General features: G+C 51.1%; 6 protein-coding genes across 6 annotated transcripts; 4 read left to right on the top strand and 2 right to left on the bottom strand.

The window, feature by feature from the left end:
- Positions 1-38: 38 nt before the first annotated feature.
- Positions 39-1,915, bottom strand: N7539_004701 (putative MFS transporter; the record flags this gene model as incomplete). Its single annotated transcript, XM_056934303.1, has 6 exons — positions 39-198; positions 258-725; positions 814-1,228; positions 1,285-1,570; positions 1,642-1,667; positions 1,750-1,915. The coding sequence occupies 6 exons, from the start codon at positions 1,913-1,915 to the stop codon at positions 39-41; spliced, it is 1,521 nt and encodes a 506-aa protein (XP_056789497.1).
- A 1,660-nt stretch (positions 1,916-3,575) lies between these two features.
- On the top strand, positions 3,576-4,583 carry N7539_004700 (NAD(P)-dependent alcohol dehydrogenase; the record flags this gene model as incomplete). Its single annotated transcript, XM_056934302.1, has 1 exon — positions 3,576-4,583. One exon carries the CDS (start codon positions 3,576-3,578, stop codon positions 4,581-4,583), a length of 1,008 nt encoding a protein of 335 aa, XP_056789496.1.
- A 1,622-nt stretch (positions 4,584-6,205) lies between these two features.
- On the top strand, positions 6,206-7,124 carry N7539_004699 (peroxiredoxin family protein; the record flags this gene model as incomplete). Its single annotated transcript, XM_056934301.1, has 5 exons — positions 6,206-6,255; positions 6,401-6,513; positions 6,629-6,792; positions 6,872-7,018; positions 7,089-7,124. The coding sequence occupies 5 exons, from the start codon at positions 6,206-6,208 to the stop codon at positions 7,122-7,124; spliced, it is 510 nt and encodes a 169-aa protein (XP_056789495.1).
- A 354-nt stretch (positions 7,125-7,478) lies between these two features.
- N7539_004698 (uncharacterized protein) lies at positions 7,479-8,948 on the bottom strand (the record flags this gene model as incomplete). Its single annotated transcript, XM_056934300.1, has 1 exon — positions 7,479-8,948. One exon carries the CDS (start codon positions 8,946-8,948, stop codon positions 7,479-7,481), a length of 1,470 nt encoding a protein of 489 aa, XP_056789494.1.
- A 3,706-nt stretch (positions 8,949-12,654) lies between these two features.
- On the top strand, positions 12,655-14,349 carry N7539_004697 (sugar porter family MFS transporter; the record flags this gene model as incomplete). Its single annotated transcript, XM_056934299.1, has 2 exons — positions 12,655-12,749; positions 12,828-14,349. 2 exons carry the CDS (start codon positions 12,655-12,657, stop codon positions 14,347-14,349), a joined length of 1,617 nt encoding a protein of 538 aa, XP_056789493.1.
- A 557-nt stretch (positions 14,350-14,906) lies between these two features.
- On the top strand, positions 14,907-15,538 carry N7539_004696 (GNAT family N-acetyltransferase; the record flags this gene model as incomplete). Its single annotated transcript, XM_056934298.1, has 2 exons — positions 14,907-15,033; positions 15,120-15,538. The coding sequence occupies 2 exons, from the start codon at positions 14,907-14,909 to the stop codon at positions 15,536-15,538; spliced, it is 546 nt and encodes a 181-aa protein (XP_056789492.1).
- Between the last annotated feature and the right edge of the window lie 1,364 nt (positions 15,539-16,902).

The raw sequence follows: 16,902 nt of genomic DNA, 5'->3' as shown, positions 1-16,902 counted from the left end.
TCTTGTCTTGTCGGGTCCAAGACAATGCCTCAGATGTCTCACAAGACGTATCGGAAGAACGGATTCTGCTTATCTGTCAAGTCATCAAAAGCAATCTTGTCGCGCTGGACCTCGTCCAGGTTGACAGAGTCTCGTGCATGGTTCTCGCGTCGAAGGAGAGCGTAAAGTATTCCAGCTGTAGCAATGACGATGCAGTAACTACGTTGGTTGCATTAGTGCTTGTTGGGCAATGTGAGACATCACACTTGGGAACTTACCAGATGATCATCGCAGTCCACAATTCGGGATAATGGCGGGCTTTTGTCTCGCTTCTGATCAGTTGAGGCCCAATGATGTTTCCCACTGTATACGCCACAAAAATTGTGGCTGCCATGATTGATTTCTTGGTAGCACCAGCTACATTGCTTGCCCCGATGGTGATGATCAAGCTCACGACCGGTCCGAAAAATCCAGTCAATGCGTACCCAACCACAGGAACGACAGGGCGATGATTCCACTCGGACTTCCAAATCATGATACAGCCAGCAATGACAGGGAGGCAGCATGCAATGAGCATGGGAATTCGTGTATTGGGCACGATCGTGGGAATGTAGCCACAGAGGGGGATGAATATCACACAGATTGCGCCCACGGGAAACTGAAACAAAATGGACTCAAGAGTATTGTAGCCGAAGGTGGAGACGATCAAGGGTCCAAACCCGGCAATAGCACCGTTGATTGTATATCTAGTCGAAACAAAGGGGTCAGAATGAACTGTTTGAGGTTGCATGGATAATTCAGTATCCAGGATTAGATCATCGTTGGAGAACTCACGCCGAGGCCATCATAACAGCGACCAGATAAAATTTCACGTCAGTCAGAGATTCTCTGATTTGATCCCACTTGATCTTTTGGCACCGAACGCCAGTCTGACCCTTGCGTAACCGCTCAACAGCCACAATTCGCTGTTCTGGAGTCAAGAACGATGCCGAGACAGGCGAATTAGGAAGCGTGCAGCACCACAGTCCAAACACAAAAGTCAGTGCACCGGCTAATATGTAGATATATTGCCATCGGGCCAAGGATCCTGACGTGATCTGACCAAACCCATAATTCAGGGCGCCACCGATGATGGTGAACCAGCCAGTGCCGGAGAACCACCACGCTTGTCGAAGAGCTTGCTCTTCCTGGGTATAATACCCGCTGACGATAGATATGAACCCTGTCGGGATCACACTCTCGATGAATCCTACCTCGAGCTTAGCATCCACTCGATTTCCCACCCATTGACGGGGATCAACTCACCCAAGAAGAATCGCTGCACGAACAAGCCCCTCCACGAGGCAACGCCAGCAGTAGCTGCACAGACGATCGCCCAGACAAGAACCACAGGTCCGAGCACGCTGCGCATGTTGAACCGTTGAAGCATAAAGGTCATGGGGTAAAGACCAGCCAGCATGCCGAAATAGAAAATGGATGTGGCCCAGCTCAAACGGGACGTGTCAACTGTAGGCGGAGATGTGGATCGGTCAACAACCATCAATGACAGGTCTGTCGTCATGCCAAATAATGCAGCGCTCCCCAGGATTGCCTGTCAGATGCAGGGGCAAGTTGGTTAGTCTCAAGCACAGCTTCCGTACTCAGGCAGAGAGGCCTACGTACCTTGTCATAGTATACCATGCCATAACCTGCGGGAACATATTTCGGTAAGCTAGACTCACACAAAATAAGATGGATGACGGTCCGCTGACGGTCAAGTTCTCGACTGACCGATAAGCATTGCTGGCATAAAGTACCAATCGATCTTTTTCAACACTCGCTTCTCGATGACAGGGTCAATGTCTTGAGCCACATCGCTCACCACTGTTCGTGCAGCATCTTTCTCAGAGAGCTCCTTCGTAGCATCATGACCACGCGGGCGATGAAGGTGTATCATGTTAGCTTCAGAGCTGCCGCATATGCCAGGCGGAATATAATCGAAATTTTTTTTCACGGGCGCTTGTATGGGTTGCGGACCAAAAACAGGTGGGACGGTTGATCAGATGTACAATCGTCGATAACCGTCTGATACTGGGCCGTAGGTGACTCTGGCTCTATCTCGAATAAGCCACAAGAGCGCTTTCGTTCCAGTCAAAAATCAGCTTGTCTGACAGAAACCCTTGACACCACGGCGTGAAAACACGAGATGAGTCAGTGTAATCTGCCATTAGACTTTTTCTGCGCAATCCACTTCTACTAAGCAAACAATATTTTGACTTTAGCCGCCGAGACTTTCCACTCACAACTATTGGATACAGCTCCCCTTGCGCCGACACTCGTCACCGCCTGGAGAAAGTCGGGCAGAACATGGGGAGCTCTTCCCCTCCATTCCAAGGCGGTGAACAAGATCAGGTGGACCACGTGATGTCATGTGATGTGTGGAGCCAGTCAGCACGTGACAGTGACCCGCCGTTTGCGATTGCGGACGGTAAGTCGGGATCATCCTGGCAGGTCCAAGTATGAGGTCATCGACTCTGGGCCTCCAAGGACGTATCGTCTCCGGCCCATTGCCTTTCACATGAGAAATCCTTCTCCAAGCATGAGTGACATTCCAACGAGAAGAGGCCCATCGAGTAATTTATGACCGACACGTTGACTAGCCTCGGTTTCAATGGTTCGGTGTGTGACTGAGACGAGACTCTGGCAATTGACCAATGGCGGAAATAATGCCTGACTCGTGTCTCACTCCGCCCATCAAAACAACGTCATGCTTGTCTTGAGGGAATGTTCCGGACCTACAAAACTAGTAACCACGCTCTCCAAGCTTGACTCAGCAGTGGAAAAAACATGTATGTTCAAGGCGATCCACCTCTCCCGGACGCCTTGGTGTCAGCCTGTCCGGTCTTATCTCCGACTGCGATGCCTGTCACCATACGGCTTGAGAGCCTCTAAAGGGAAGCAGTTGAGAAGAACCCAGTCATACTAGGACTTTTGATTAACTAAGAGATAATTAAATTTGGCCATGGTGCCTCCTAATCATCCTCCAACTACATATTTCGACTGTCATTCTGGTTGTCCTTGACTAAACACTGATCATAGGTTGGCATTCCGAAAGTCTCTATCTTGAGTCTGCAGAGCAAAGTGTCATTAAGGTTGTAGCCACCGCCAAGATTGGTACAAGCCTGTGGGTCGATGCAGTCAGTCTGAACTTAAGCACCTGCATGGCGTGAGCAAAGCCTGATTAATCATCCCAAGTCAATCCGGAGACATCCGCGGGCAAAGCTGGAGATTGACCGAGAACGTTAGCCCAAGCCCAATGTCATCATCAATCGACCAAGATCGAAGGCGATACCCATGGGTGTAGCACCGAATTTGTATGAAATAACCGACATGTTTGGATCGATGGAATGTTCAAAGAGCGTAAGTGGCCAGAGGTCAACGGTTCCAAATCCTGAGGCCCACCTCGCAGGTCGAGTTTAAAGACAGAAGAATTCCCAACCATCGACCTGGATATAGATTCATCACATTCTCTATTTCTCTGCCTCGACACGCTCAACTCTTCCACAATTTTAATTCCATCTCACTCTCTGTCTCTCTCACACACACAATCCTCAACCATGCCTATCCAATTCACCGTTTTCAAGGGTTCCAAGGACGGAAACATCGTCGAGAGTAAGACCCAGCGACCCGACCTCAAGGGCGATGACGTTCTTGTTCGCGTCACTCATTCCGGTGTCTGTGGTACCGACCTTCACTACAAGGGCGCTGATATGGCCCTTGGCCACGAGGGTACTGGTGTTGTGGAAGCGACCGGTCCAGATGCACACACTCTGAAGAAGGGCGACCGCGTCGGATGGGGTTACGAGCATGACTGCTGTGGCCACTGCAAGTACTGTTTGACCGGCTGGGAGACCATGTGTCCTGAGCGCAAGATGTACGGTTTGGCAGATCTCGATCAGGGATCTTTCGCTTCCCACGCGGTCTGGCGCGAGGCTTTCCTGTTCAAGATTCCCGAGGGCGTTTCCAACGAGGATGCTGGTCCTCTGATGTGTGGTGGATCCACCGTATTCAACGCTCTCCACGTCGCTGGCGTCAAGCCCACCGCTCGTGTTGGTATCATCGGTGTCGGTGGACTGGGTCACCTCGCCATCCAGTTTGCCGCCAAGATGGGTTGTCAGGTTGTTGTCTTCTCCGGTACCGACAGCAAAAAGGAAGAAGCCATGAAGCTCGGTGCTCGCGAGTTCTACGCCACCAAGGGTTTGAAGGAGTTGAAGCTGGAGAAGCCCATTGACAACTTGATCGTCACCACCAGTGCCCAGCCCGATTGGAACATGTACCTCAGTGTGATGGCCCCCAACGGTGTCATCTCTCCCCTTTCTGTCGACGAGGGCGATCTGAAGATCCCTTACATGGGTCTGCTTCTGAGTGGTCTTCGCGTTCAGGGAGGTATCGTTTCCGCCCGTCAGGTGCACCGTGACATGCTCGAGTTCGCCGCCGCCCACGACATCAAGCCCATCAAGATGACCTTCCCCATGACTCTCGATGGAGTCAAGGACAGTCTCAAGACCCTTGAGGATGGCAAGATGCGTTACCGTGGTGTTCTCGTTGCCCAAGGTCAACAATAATTGGAGTCGCAAACCGGACGCTTTCGGTGTCGGTCAGCGGTAATGTGTAAACAATGAGTCCAAAGGGTGGGAAGTCGGTTCTTATCCATTTTGGGAGATATAATGATGAATGTCATGCACAGCATTTTCTATTCAAACTTCAATTGCTTCATCTCGGTGTTATCTAGTCAGTAGTCAATAGTCAGCCCTGAATACCTCAAAATATGTATTCGTCGCGCATGCCATGGAAAGTCACTGCCCGCCAGTGGAATTCTAGTTGTCGACAGGAGACTCGCGCAGCATTGACGGGCAGGGTGTACCTAACAAATTAGATCCACCGAAGGGGCAATGGGCGAGCGGCTGGAGTATTCTAGGTAGATACCTCGATGGACCAGAAATAGAGCATGTCTTTTGATTATTATGGGGCGGGCGGACACCCGATTCATTTAATAGTGGATGGATTCCCATGATGATGTTACTTTCGTGATAGATCTGCGTACCCTGGGAAGCACGCGCGAGGACCTCGTACATCGGAGAGGCTTGTGCCACTACGCCCATTACTATACAGTATGCACGTACTGGCTTAGATGGGTACCGTACTCCTCTCACTTGACCGGGTCTTTCCAGTTAGTAAACGCTGAACTGGTGTAGTCACTGTGAGAGGTGTATGACCATGCGGAATCTCTGTTATCTTATATCATATTTCCATGGAGAGGTGCTTATGTATTAGGTGTATGGGATGGATAGAAATTTGCATCCATTCGAGTGTTGCCGAGGCAAGCGGGGATCCACTGTCAACGATACTATCTTATTATATCTGATTGACTGGAGGTGCAGAGCTGCCAGAGGAGGAAGAAATTCCGCGGACCACCATTCTCGGCGATAGGCGTTGGCCGCCGTGGAGATTTTGCTCAGTATCAATCGCCGCAGGATATATCTCTGCCTCACGCTAAATATTCGACCAAGTCACACCATTCACTAATGGTACCATGACAACTAATGGTCTTGACTTGCTAGCTTTGACCGTCGCTCCTTATGTAGAAGTGCCTGACAACGATGTTGATCAATCTCGAAACTCTAGCGGAGAGTCCTGCAGTAGTGGGCTTAACTCCGCGTTTGCACGGGCGGTCAAGTGGCCAGCTGGTGCGACGCGGGGCGGAGCCGAGCGAACAGCTCACCTCTTAAAGTTTGTGTGGACTTTGAGCGGATGTCCCATCGAGGTACATCACAAGTAAGAGGCCCCAATGGAGCCAGTATCACATACTCGTTGATCATCTCTGATTCTATGAAGCCCCAAGTTTGCCTTGACAGATGTTATTAGTTTCCCAAATGGACACTGCCCGCATGACCAAACGAATATAAGGAGCGCTGGAAGCTCGGGAGCTTTCACGCGGGATCGATGTCAGTACGCCGGAGGTACATCTGACGGTGGAGGTGAGGTTGTACATGCGACCCACAGTGTTTCCCTCCCCCACTTCCGCTTTCCGAGGCCCTCCTCTCGATCAGCTGCTGAGGTCGTGGGCTTGAATTCCCCAGGAGGTCCTCACCATCACTTCTTTGGTCTCTTCCCTGATCTCCGAGCTTCTCATCTCTCACAAGTAGCCCTTGTTCAATTATCAGTTGTGTCCCATACCTTCATCACAATGACTAACATCAAGCCTGGCGACACTTTTCCCAGTGACGTGGTCTTCCAGTAAGTGCTTGCGATCCTAAGCTCTTCAAGATGCGAGGTTTCAAGAAGCTCACGTGGCCTGGATGCTCCTTGCCATCCAGTGTCTTCATGACCATGTCCTTTGCGAACAGCTTACGCTAATCATCGTCTTATCGCCGCTCAACAGATACATCCCATGGACAGAGGAGAGTGGTGAAATCACCTCCTGCGGAATTCCCATCAACTACAATGCTTCCAAGGAGTGGGCGGACAAGAAGGTAGTCCTCTTCTCGGTTCCCGGTACGGTTCTCTCGCTTTCTTCTCGTCCGCTTTCCTAGCCCAATCACCAATGTAATCCACAAGAGGAACGGCGTGGTTGGCTACATTGGAGCTGACGCTCATTGTCGCCTACTAGGTGCCTTCACACCCACCTGCTCCGTCAACCACGTGCCTGGATACATCAAGAACCTACCCCAACTTCGGCAGAAGGGAGTAGACATTGTCGCCGTGGTGGCTTTCAACGACCCCTTTGTCATGAGTGCTTGGGGCAAAGCGAACCAGGTGCGCGGCAACGACATTGTGAGTATTCCCTGGAGCGCCGCCGGAAGAGCTGATCAGGGGCAGAATATTGGCTGACAGAACCTTTCCCTGCCACAAGCTTTTCCTCACCGACCCCGAAGCACGATTCTCCAAGAGCATTGGATGGGCAGACGAAGCGTCTGGCCGTACCGGCCGCTATGCCATTGTCATTGACCATGGCAAAGTCAGCTACGCGCAGATTGAGACCGAGCGAGGTGCTGTCAAGGTAAGATTGAATCCACCCGGGCTTGTCGCGTTGCCACACAAGTCGCTCACGATCGCTCTCTGCTCTCTAGAAATCTGGCGCCGATGCTGTCCTTGCCTCCTTGTAAGGCAAAGTGAGTTGCATTTTAGTATGATGAGCACAACAACTTGGTCCCCGTGCGCAGTGCACTGCACATAGACTGTCGGCTCGAGAAGATTGTGTAGCCGGCTTGTAATCATTGACAGGGGTCAGTTAAGAGAACGTCTTCGAGAATTGAAATAGACAATGCTATCCTGTTCACCATACTTTAAGACAGTGGAATCGAGACATGTGGCTCTCCTTCCGGTGTGTGTTGTGCCAATCGAGGGGCATCAGGCCTGCCAAGTGGAACAGATGCGAGACGAACGTGAACATGGTGGTGATGAACGACGAGCCTCCACTCCAACGCCCGCCTCGGATTCGGATGATCCCTTGGCCCAGCTCAAGGTGGAGGGAAAACACCGGCCCAGGGTGTCCAGCCATCGTCTGCCTTTGATACAAGTTTGCGGTCGTGGAGATGGAATGCGATCGAGGCAGAAACACAATCCTCGTGCAAAGGCTCTACAGCCTGTAGGACCTTTGGCTTGATACTGTAACAGAGGGCTCTAGACTGCCCTGGAAGCTGGACTGCGTCTTGTTCTTCGTCTGTTGACAAAGCCTGAAACGGGCCCTCCAGTCCCAACAATTGGATACGGGGGAAGTGTGTGTGACGGATTTTAATGACAGACTGCAATTCAGAGACAAGCATCGATACATGGCGTTCTGCGCAGCCTTCGATAAGGATAATTTCAAGCGTTGGAGGTAAGCAGCTCACAAGAGAATGGCTCGGCGGATTCTGATACTGAATATCGAGCAGGTTCGGTAACCGGATGCGAACGTCTTTCAGTGCGGAGAATTCGGCCAAGGACCCAAACCATTCGTCCTGGGTTTGGTTGAGACCGGCCACAGTGAAAGCATAATGATCTCCGTACTGGTCAAGCCACAATGTTTCCAATGATTCTTTGCTGGGCGACAACCAACGTCGCAAACGTGCTGGCTGGAAGCCATGGGATGCAAGATGCTGATCAGAATGCTGATATTTGAAAGACTTCAGGTTTGTACAGCCAAATAACAATGACTTCATCCCCTCATTCCCACAGCTGTTGCGCAGGTCAATCTCCGTGATCGATGGCGTGCTTAGCATCTTTTGATGGAGGCTGTTTGTGGCCGGAGACGTGATCTCCTCTCCTGAGACTTGGGATTCCACGACAGAGTCTGCAACGACTGCACGCATGGAAGGCAATTGCATGAAAGATGATAGGACCTCAGGCTGATTGTGGTCACTTTGCTCCTCGAAGATCTGGCTAGCAGAGTTGTTCTGGTGGAACACCGACACGGCTCGTAGACGGCAAAGTATTGCCTGTGAGGCGGTAGACTTGTCGACGGGATTACCTCGTTGCAAGACACGCGTCAAGTGACGAGGAGATGCAGAGCAAACCAGTGAGAGTTTCTCTAGGTGGCTCAGCAGAGGCAGCACCAAGGCCACCCAGACGTCAGAGCGACCCTGGAGCAGATGATCAGTCCAGGAAACCAATTCTTCGAATGAATGGGTCATGCCGTGGATATGGCGTGTCAGGGCCGGGCATTCGTGCAGCGACGGCCAGTCACTCTGAGGCACCGGGCTTCCTTGCCATCCACTTGCGTCTAGCTCGCGAACTGTGGATGCAAGGAATGGTCTTTGTATGATTGCCTGGAAGAATGAAAGTGCTTGACGCCAATTCCTGAGCCGCACGTCTTGATAAAGGAGTGGACTGAACGCTTGATAGAACTGGTGGGAGACCAGTGGTAATTCGTAGCGGTCACTGTGATCGTTGATGCGCTCCCCGATGAGAGAGAGCACTTCATTTGGCAGCCAGAGTCTCGAAAAAGGCATTGTATCGATGGGATGCTTCACCAAGAGTGACGGAAAATACACGCGCAATCACTGTACTCTTCACCGTCTCCTGATCGCACCAGATCGGAACACGGTACAGGAGCAGAAGTATCTCGATCATCTTTTCTAACCCAACACCCATGCCTTCTCGACTGAGTGCTCTCATCAACGAAGAAAAAATTCGTCCACTCCACCAGAGAGCGGGTCGATCGGTGGGACTCGGCGCTATCTTCAGTGGCTCAACCAGCGCGGGAGTGGCCCAGCGAAAGGTGTTCTGACCTCCTTCGACCCACATTGAAGCACCGGTTCCTGAATTCGTGCCCGAACAGGCATACAAGATTCGCAACTCCCAGATCACATACTCAAGAGTAGACAGCAGTGAACACGAAAGAAAGAAACTCTCAATTGAGAACTTATATCTGATGAAGTGTTTGATGCCCGGCATCTTGAGAGGTAAATGAAGATGGGAAGGCAGAGTAACGGGTCTCGGCTGTGTTGATCGTGGTTCTTGTTCTGCCATCTTACTGTTTCAACTCTGCTCAGGCTCTGAGGCTTCACGTGCTATCCACCTTCGTTAATTTCAAGTCTTTGGTTCCATCTTATCAACACCGAGTTTTCTATATTAAATACCCTGAAACTTATCGGCAGATGTCACTCAGCCGCTACCAGTCGAATCTCAGCCTCTTTTAAAATTGAACATGAAGCATTTTCTTTTGACATCGCAGTTATGAGAGGGGGCTGGAGGGCTCTGGATAAACATGGAAAGGTGAGAGGTGAGATTTGACAAAATGCTGTCGACGTATATGACAAGGATACGGCTACAATGCTAGTCTGCATGCCATCGTATATTGGATCACTGCTGATTGGTTCATTTCATAGAGCTCATCTATTCAATTTCGTATTGCTACTACATTCTTATTAATATGAATCGGAGACCGAAACCAAATTGCATTTAGTACTAATACACACTGCCCGTTGCTGAAAAGTTCAATTGACCCTGTACACCATTCTCCTTTGGAAGGGTTAATGGGCATTCGAACCAGACCACGAAAGCTAATGCAGTCGTGCACACACCTTGTGTATCTCTACCTTGAATAGAAGGCCACGAAATTCATCAACCGTAAAGCGCTTAGAGGTTCAGGCAAGAATACCTAGTATGGGAAAATTTTCCCCTGCACGTGGAACTTGACCCTTATAACCTCATTTCCGCAATGGGATTTCAGAGGTTCTTCTGCTCATTGAGGTCTGAACACCCGAATCACGCGTGCGGATAAACGAACATACCTATCGAGGTTGTCTTCATCCCGCAGGATGTCTGCGGTTGATGCGCATCAGTTTCGGATATACCCGAATGAATGCAATCCACATATATGTCTGCACTTGATATTCCCTTATGAGTGCATGCCTTGGAGAGGCTGCACTATGTGACGGGAGGCGACTGGCCACTTGGAGCACTGACTGTAGTGAGTCTCGACCTCGGCTTCAAGCAAATTCGGGGTTAAAGGGTCTCGTCCGGGGTAAGTGAAGTACCCCGGATTCAAAAGCACACTAGGCGGGAAGCATGCATCGCAGAGAACTAGCAGGCATATAAATGCGCATATTGATCGCGGTACGGACACATCAGAATTAAAGTGAAGTGACTACTTGCAATCACATTGGCCTGAATCTGTTGGATTGAATATTATGCCAGCCTGGACCTGAGGCACATGAGTTATGATTGTGTTCCGTGTCTTCAACCATTCAACTGTCCAACCGCTCAGAATGGATACCTGGTCATCTCGCACGAGCGTTGGCTGGGCTGCTGCTCTTTCTCTAGAGTTACGCAAGTGCCGAGCCAGTGGCTGAGAATCGTTGATTATGGGTCTTGTGCTCAGCAGAGGTAGTAGGTAGTAGTTGTGCTTATTTCGCCGACTTTACACCCTCTGCATTGCAATCGAATCGCTAGCGACCGAGTTTCATCTTCAAAATACCTCGGGAGTCCTCCTTCATCACGGATAATACCGGGCCACGTTCTCACGGGCAGAGTAAATCCCGTAATGAAAGGATCAGGAGTGTCGGGGCCATGACATGGGAGCATTTCCTATCAACCTGGCACCTGGCACCTAGCACCTCCCAGTTCCCTCACAGTATGGCAAATACTCCTATCAGGACATACGATAGTTACAGACGTGCTCCTGTCTCCCAATCTTGACAGGCACACCCACGGACGTCTTCATTCTTGTCATTGCTGTGCTCAGCAGCGGCCCTATTGGGACAAGTGAGAGAAAGAGTACCGACCCGTCCCCTTGGACGGCGATCATTTTTTGTGTGGATACAGAATTTCGCCAGCGATTCGACACGACGTTTTGTATATGACTTATACTTGTAGATATGGCATGTGATACTGCCTTCTCACCGCAATCCACAGCCTATCTAGGATAGAATCTCTCCTAGCCAGACAATCAGACACTCATCCCTCTCTCACGTTCTATGGCTACACCTTCCCCTGTAACTAGAGATTATCAGTACTCAGAGCACCTATCACCTACTATTATAACATGCTCAGCTGAGATTTTGAGTCTATTACGGGTCAGGTGCGTTCCTTTGATTTGGGAGAAAACAAAGCAGACCACTCGAGATCCCTGCGAGGGTCGCGCATTCTTGGCGAAGGTTGCCCGAAGCAGGAACTGCGTTGCAGATCCATCATCTGACGGGTCATTCTACCTTACCAAACGCTTGGATAAGATGTAAATATGACTTGTCCTCTCCATCAACGAGTCATAGCTGGTGGCCTTATTGTGCAGGTGCTCCGCGCGAAAGCACCGCTAGAACACATGGCTCTAGGTCTCTTCCCCGCATTTTTTTACTTCGATCAATGCAAGGATGAGAAAGCTACCTCCCCCATTCCCGCTATGAGAAGGACTGATTCGTTCCCGATACACATGATTGGTGTTCGAAGCTGCGCTACATCAATCCTTTACTTGCACCATGGGTGTAGGTAGTCTACTACGAGACGATGATAAGCTTGACTTTTTTATCACAAGATCCCTGGCTGCCCATGAGTTGGCTGTGCCAGTATTCGGGACTTGAATGAGAGCTGACCATGAATGAACAAGATATGAAAGGGCGGGCCTGGTCATTGCCATGGATACTGTTCGTATTCCAGCCTGGAAAGGGAACGGTGCCCGTTGCAGACATGTGCATATTGTGTACGTTGCGCGATATTCTAAACTCACCCATCTTGGTGAACTGGAAAAGAAGACTTTTAATTATGTCAGTTCACAGGTGAAAGAGCTTCCTTGTTCTGTCATTGGATGGCCATGAGGTCTCTTACAAGCAGACTGTCGATCTCCATCCGTATTTGACTTTTCGCCAATGTTGTAAAGACACATCCATTGCCCTGTTCGGGTCAAAGATCGGCTGTAACGGTTACAGCTTTGAAACGCTCGGCCGTCTATCATCTCATCAGTGTTGCTGTGCCCATGGACGGGTCTAAGCGCGTGGAGAAATTGGTCATCTTCCAGGGCGCTGCCCAGCAAAGATCCCAAGTATATCAGGTAGCGTGTTTGCTACCCAGCGCTCCTTCACGCAGGCGGCATTTCCCTCCTCCATTTGGAATCTACCCTAACGGCGGTTGTCGGTTTTTACATCTTGTACACGCTTCCGTTACTTCTTTCCCATCCATTTCGGTGGCCTTGGGTGTTGTAGTTACTTTCCCGACTTCATCATGGGCTACGTGATCGGAAACATCTATGTTATCACGACAGTGGCCGTCATAGGCGGCGCTCTCTTCGGGTTTGATATTGCCTCCATGTCAGCAATGTGAGTGCACACGATGATGGCTGGCCTTCTGCGACGTTGACAGAAAGTTGCTAACCTTGGTGTCTCATCACCCGCTAGTCTCGGCACACAGCAATACAAGTGTTTCTTTAATCAAACCGGCACTGGCAGCGATGGTTCATGTGGCGGTCCGACCTCCAGCACCCAGGGAGGCATCTCTGCTGCGATGCCTGGAGGCTCGTTTGTGGGAGCACTGATTTCCGGTGTACTGACCGATTGGCTTGGCCGCCGACTGTCGATCCAGACCGGCTCTATCATTTGGTGTATTGGCAGTGCGATCGTCTGTTCCTCCTTCAGCATTGGCCAGTTAGTCGTCGGTCGCTTCATCAATGGACTCTCTGTTGGCATTCTGAGTGCGCAGGTCCCTGTGTATGTTGCCGAGCTCGCTCAGCCCAGTCGACGTGGGCAGGTGGTGGGTGCACAGCAATGGGCCATCACATGGGGCATCATGATCATGTTCTACATTTCCTACGGAAGCAGCTTCCTCGAAGGTAACGCGGCGTGGCGACTACCATGGGGTCTGCAGATGGTTCCGGCCGTGATTCTATTTGGCATGTTCTTCTTGCTCCCGGAGAGTCCACGATGGCTGGCAAAGCACGACCGCTGGGAGGAAGCTCATGAGGTTCTCGCTCTCGTCCATGCAAAAGGCGACAAGTCCGCAATATTCGTTCAGACGGAGCTGTCGGAGATTCGGGAAATGGTCGAGTTTGAGCGCGCCAATGCAGACGCCTCATACGTGGATCTCTTCCGAGGCAACATGATCTATCGCACACATATCGGCATGTTCACCCAGATCTGGTCCCAGCTCACCGGCATGAACGTCATGATGCTGTACATCACGTACGTCTTTGGCATGGCAGGTCTTTCAGGAAATGCAAACCTTGTCGCGTCATCGATTCAGTACGTGATTAATGTTGTGATGACGATCTTTGCACTGCTCTTCATTGATCGCTGGGGGAGACGAGTTCCGCTTCTGGTGGGCTCCACGCTGATGATGACTTTCATGTTCGCCAACGCCGGAATCATGGCAAGCTACGGCAAGCCTGCACCTCCTGGTGGTCTCAACAACACCCCCGAACAGTCCTGGGACCTGAGCCAAGCCCCATCGGCGGCCAAAGGTGTGATTGCTTGCACCTATCTCTTCGTGGCCAGCTTCGCTCCCACCTGGGGCCCAGTCAGTTGGATTTACCCCCCTGAGCTGTTCCCGCTGCGATTGCGTGGAAAGGCCGTTGCTGTTTCGACGGCATCGAACTGGATCTTCAACTTTGCGCTGTCTTACTTTGTGCCTCCAGCTTTTGAGAATATCAAATGGAAGACCTATCTTGTCTTTGGTGTCTTCCTATTTGCCATGACCGTTCATGTTTTCTTCGCGTTCCCCGAGACGGCTGGCAAGACTCTAGAGGAGGTGGACAGCATGTTCACTACCCCTGGATTGAAGCCCTGGAAAACTCAGGTGCGATATCGCCAGGTTCGCCAGCTTGAAGCAGGTAACGTTCAGGGTGGTAAAATGGGCGATTTCCCAGCCAAGGCTGGAACGCATGCCGCTGAGAAGGAAGGCGCAACCGCCGTTCATCAGCATTGATACGGTACGGAGCCTCCCAGCATCGCAGCTGATCTTGATCAGGGACCGGTGGGAAGAGAGACATCTTTTGAATTTCAAATTAGCGCATCCCAGTGGCACTGGAACTGCGGTTTTGGTTCTGCGGTTTTGGTTCTGCGCGTTTCACATATTCAAGTCGGGGATTTTCCAGTCGTGAAGGCGAGCGCGTCAGATAGCTTACATTTAATATTCGTTGGGGATGAGTGAGTCCTCCGTGATCCTAGTTGACATTTCCGCTGTAATTTTCATAACTTGAAGTTCGGGAACCGGCTGAGAGTGAGGAAAATCTTTTTCCCTTCGGGTCCCCGACCGTGCTGGTCGGATGGCGGCGAGGCCGGCCGGCGGAGTCTGTTTTAAATCCTCGAGCTCTGGCTGACTCAACTGCAATTGAACGCAAACCTAAGGTATTACCCAGCCGACAGCAAAGTATATAAATTGAACTTGACCGTAGAAGTGTACTCGTCCATAGAAAACGTCGCACTGAAAGGGCACAAAGCAGTCGACGTTCCAGCGCCATTGCCAACGTAAACCCTGTCATCATGCAGACCTCTCGACTGGAATTGGTCCGACTAGATAAGAGTCATGTCCCTGGCTATCATGCCATCTGGTCGGACCCATTCGCAACACGATGGAGCACTCATGGTCCCTGTGAGACCGTTGAAGCCAGTGAGGAATGGATGTCGGAACTGTTGCTTGACGTGAACCCGGTCGGGGAGAATTATGCTGTGCTGCTTCGGTCCGACCTGGATCAGCCGTCGAGGTTCCCCCAGGTTGGCTCGAACTCCACGGAGGGCTCCGACGCGGTTTCTTGGGCTGGGTGGGAACGTGGAAATCAGAGCCCACGCCCGAAGTGGGTTTCATCTTCCATCGGGCCGCATGGGGGTTTGGCTTCGCCACGGAAGCCCTTCAGGCCTTTCTGGGGATCTTTTGGCAGTCAAAGCCACAGTTTGACATGCTCGATGCCTTCTGCGACACTGAGAATTTGGCTTCCACCAGGGTCTTGCAGAAGTGTGGCTTTGAGCTCATGCAGCGTCTCGAAGGCGATTATACCCTCCCGTGGATGGAGCCCTCTCTTCGACATACCCTTCACTATCGAGCGACCAGGGGGCACATAGGTGAGATGTCTAACCACACAGCCCGTCCAGATCCCCATGAGGCTGCGGGGGCATGATTGATGCAGAACACTCCCTGACTGATGAGGTTCTTCCGCCAGTGGGACGGGACGGCCGAGCGAGGCATTTCCCCAAAAGGGTCTCGTCCCGTGACCGACCTCGGGCTGCATGGGGCCAGACCGCTCCAAACGTTTGACGCCCGAACAAATTGATCTACGCAGGAATGGAACGAAGTACTTTGCAGCTGCCAGTACCTACAGTACTACTATCCAAGTCTACAGTCTACTTTGAGGAGTAGTGGTGGTAGTATTAGTAGTAGTAGTAGTAGTAGTAGTAGTAGTATTTCATCCATGCTTCCTTGTCCGTCCTTGGAGCGAAAATATCATCTCGACCAGTCGACACTCGACTGTGTTTCTTAACCCGAATGGGTATTGGAATGCGCAATAGCGGCAAGTAGTCTATGCTGGCTCACACAAGACCATTCCCGGATTGGCGTTCCAGCGCCACGCTTCCACCTGCAAAGGAAACTGAATCACGAGCGGCCGACAAACCACGGAAGATTCAGCCGACCTGAACTTACTCGTGCGCTTTGCAGGCTAGGTCGACGAATCTTGTCCAATGGGCGGAATCTTGGTCAGCCTGCTCCTGTTGGCGGATCTGTAGATAGTTGTACACAATTGTCCAGGCTCTCACATTTAGCCGGGACGCGGTCTGTGAGTTGGTGTAAGGCAGTGAATTCGCTTGACATGAATGTTGGTACAAGTGAAAGGTCAACAGGCGACAATAACATTAGGTAGTTAATGAATGATCATCATTGACGGCTGTCCTCTTTCTGGAGTTCCCACTAGAGGAGGGTTTGTCCCCAGCTGACAGGCATATTAGCCGCATCGCCTGCAACGGGGGAATTGGCTCGAATGGGATAAGTCAGAATGGGTCCCGTCTGAGGGTCTGGAGTCTGGGGTCCGAAGTTCGTTATCAATGTGTTCGAATCGAGAACCAAGCTTGAAGCCACACTTTCCCGACTGAGACTGTGTCCGGCTCCGTCGCGATTTTACCTCTTTGGCTCGAGGAAAGACTGAGCAAGTTGAATGACAGTCGTGGTCATTCACCTGCACCTGCACCTGCACCAGTGACATTAATCTTGGATTTGTCTGGGGATAGTTTTGTTAAGGCCATCACACATCATTGTGGACCATTGCTGGGAAGGCCCTCTCGAAGACTATGTATCAGTATCATACTCACTCCTGCTGCCTTCATGTCTGGAATGAAACCCACCTGTTTCTTCGTTATAGCGAGCCGTAGCGGAATGGCCTTCGATGCAACACATCACAGGAACCTTGAATCTGAGACGAGTCTCGAGGCCTAATGCATGATCAGAATGTAGTGCCCCATTCACGACCGATGAATGTCTGGAGAAAGTCAC

Source organism: Penicillium diatomitis (assembly GCF_028827545.1).
Source record: "Penicillium diatomitis strain IBT 30728 chromosome Unknown utg000005l_segment0_segment0, whole genome shotgun sequence".
In the NCBI taxonomy this organism is placed as follows: domain Eukaryota; kingdom Fungi; phylum Ascomycota; class Eurotiomycetes; order Eurotiales; family Aspergillaceae; genus Penicillium; species Penicillium diatomitis.
The sequence above is the reverse complement of the archived record's forward strand: the minus strand, read 5'-3'. Positions and strand labels throughout refer to the sequence as shown.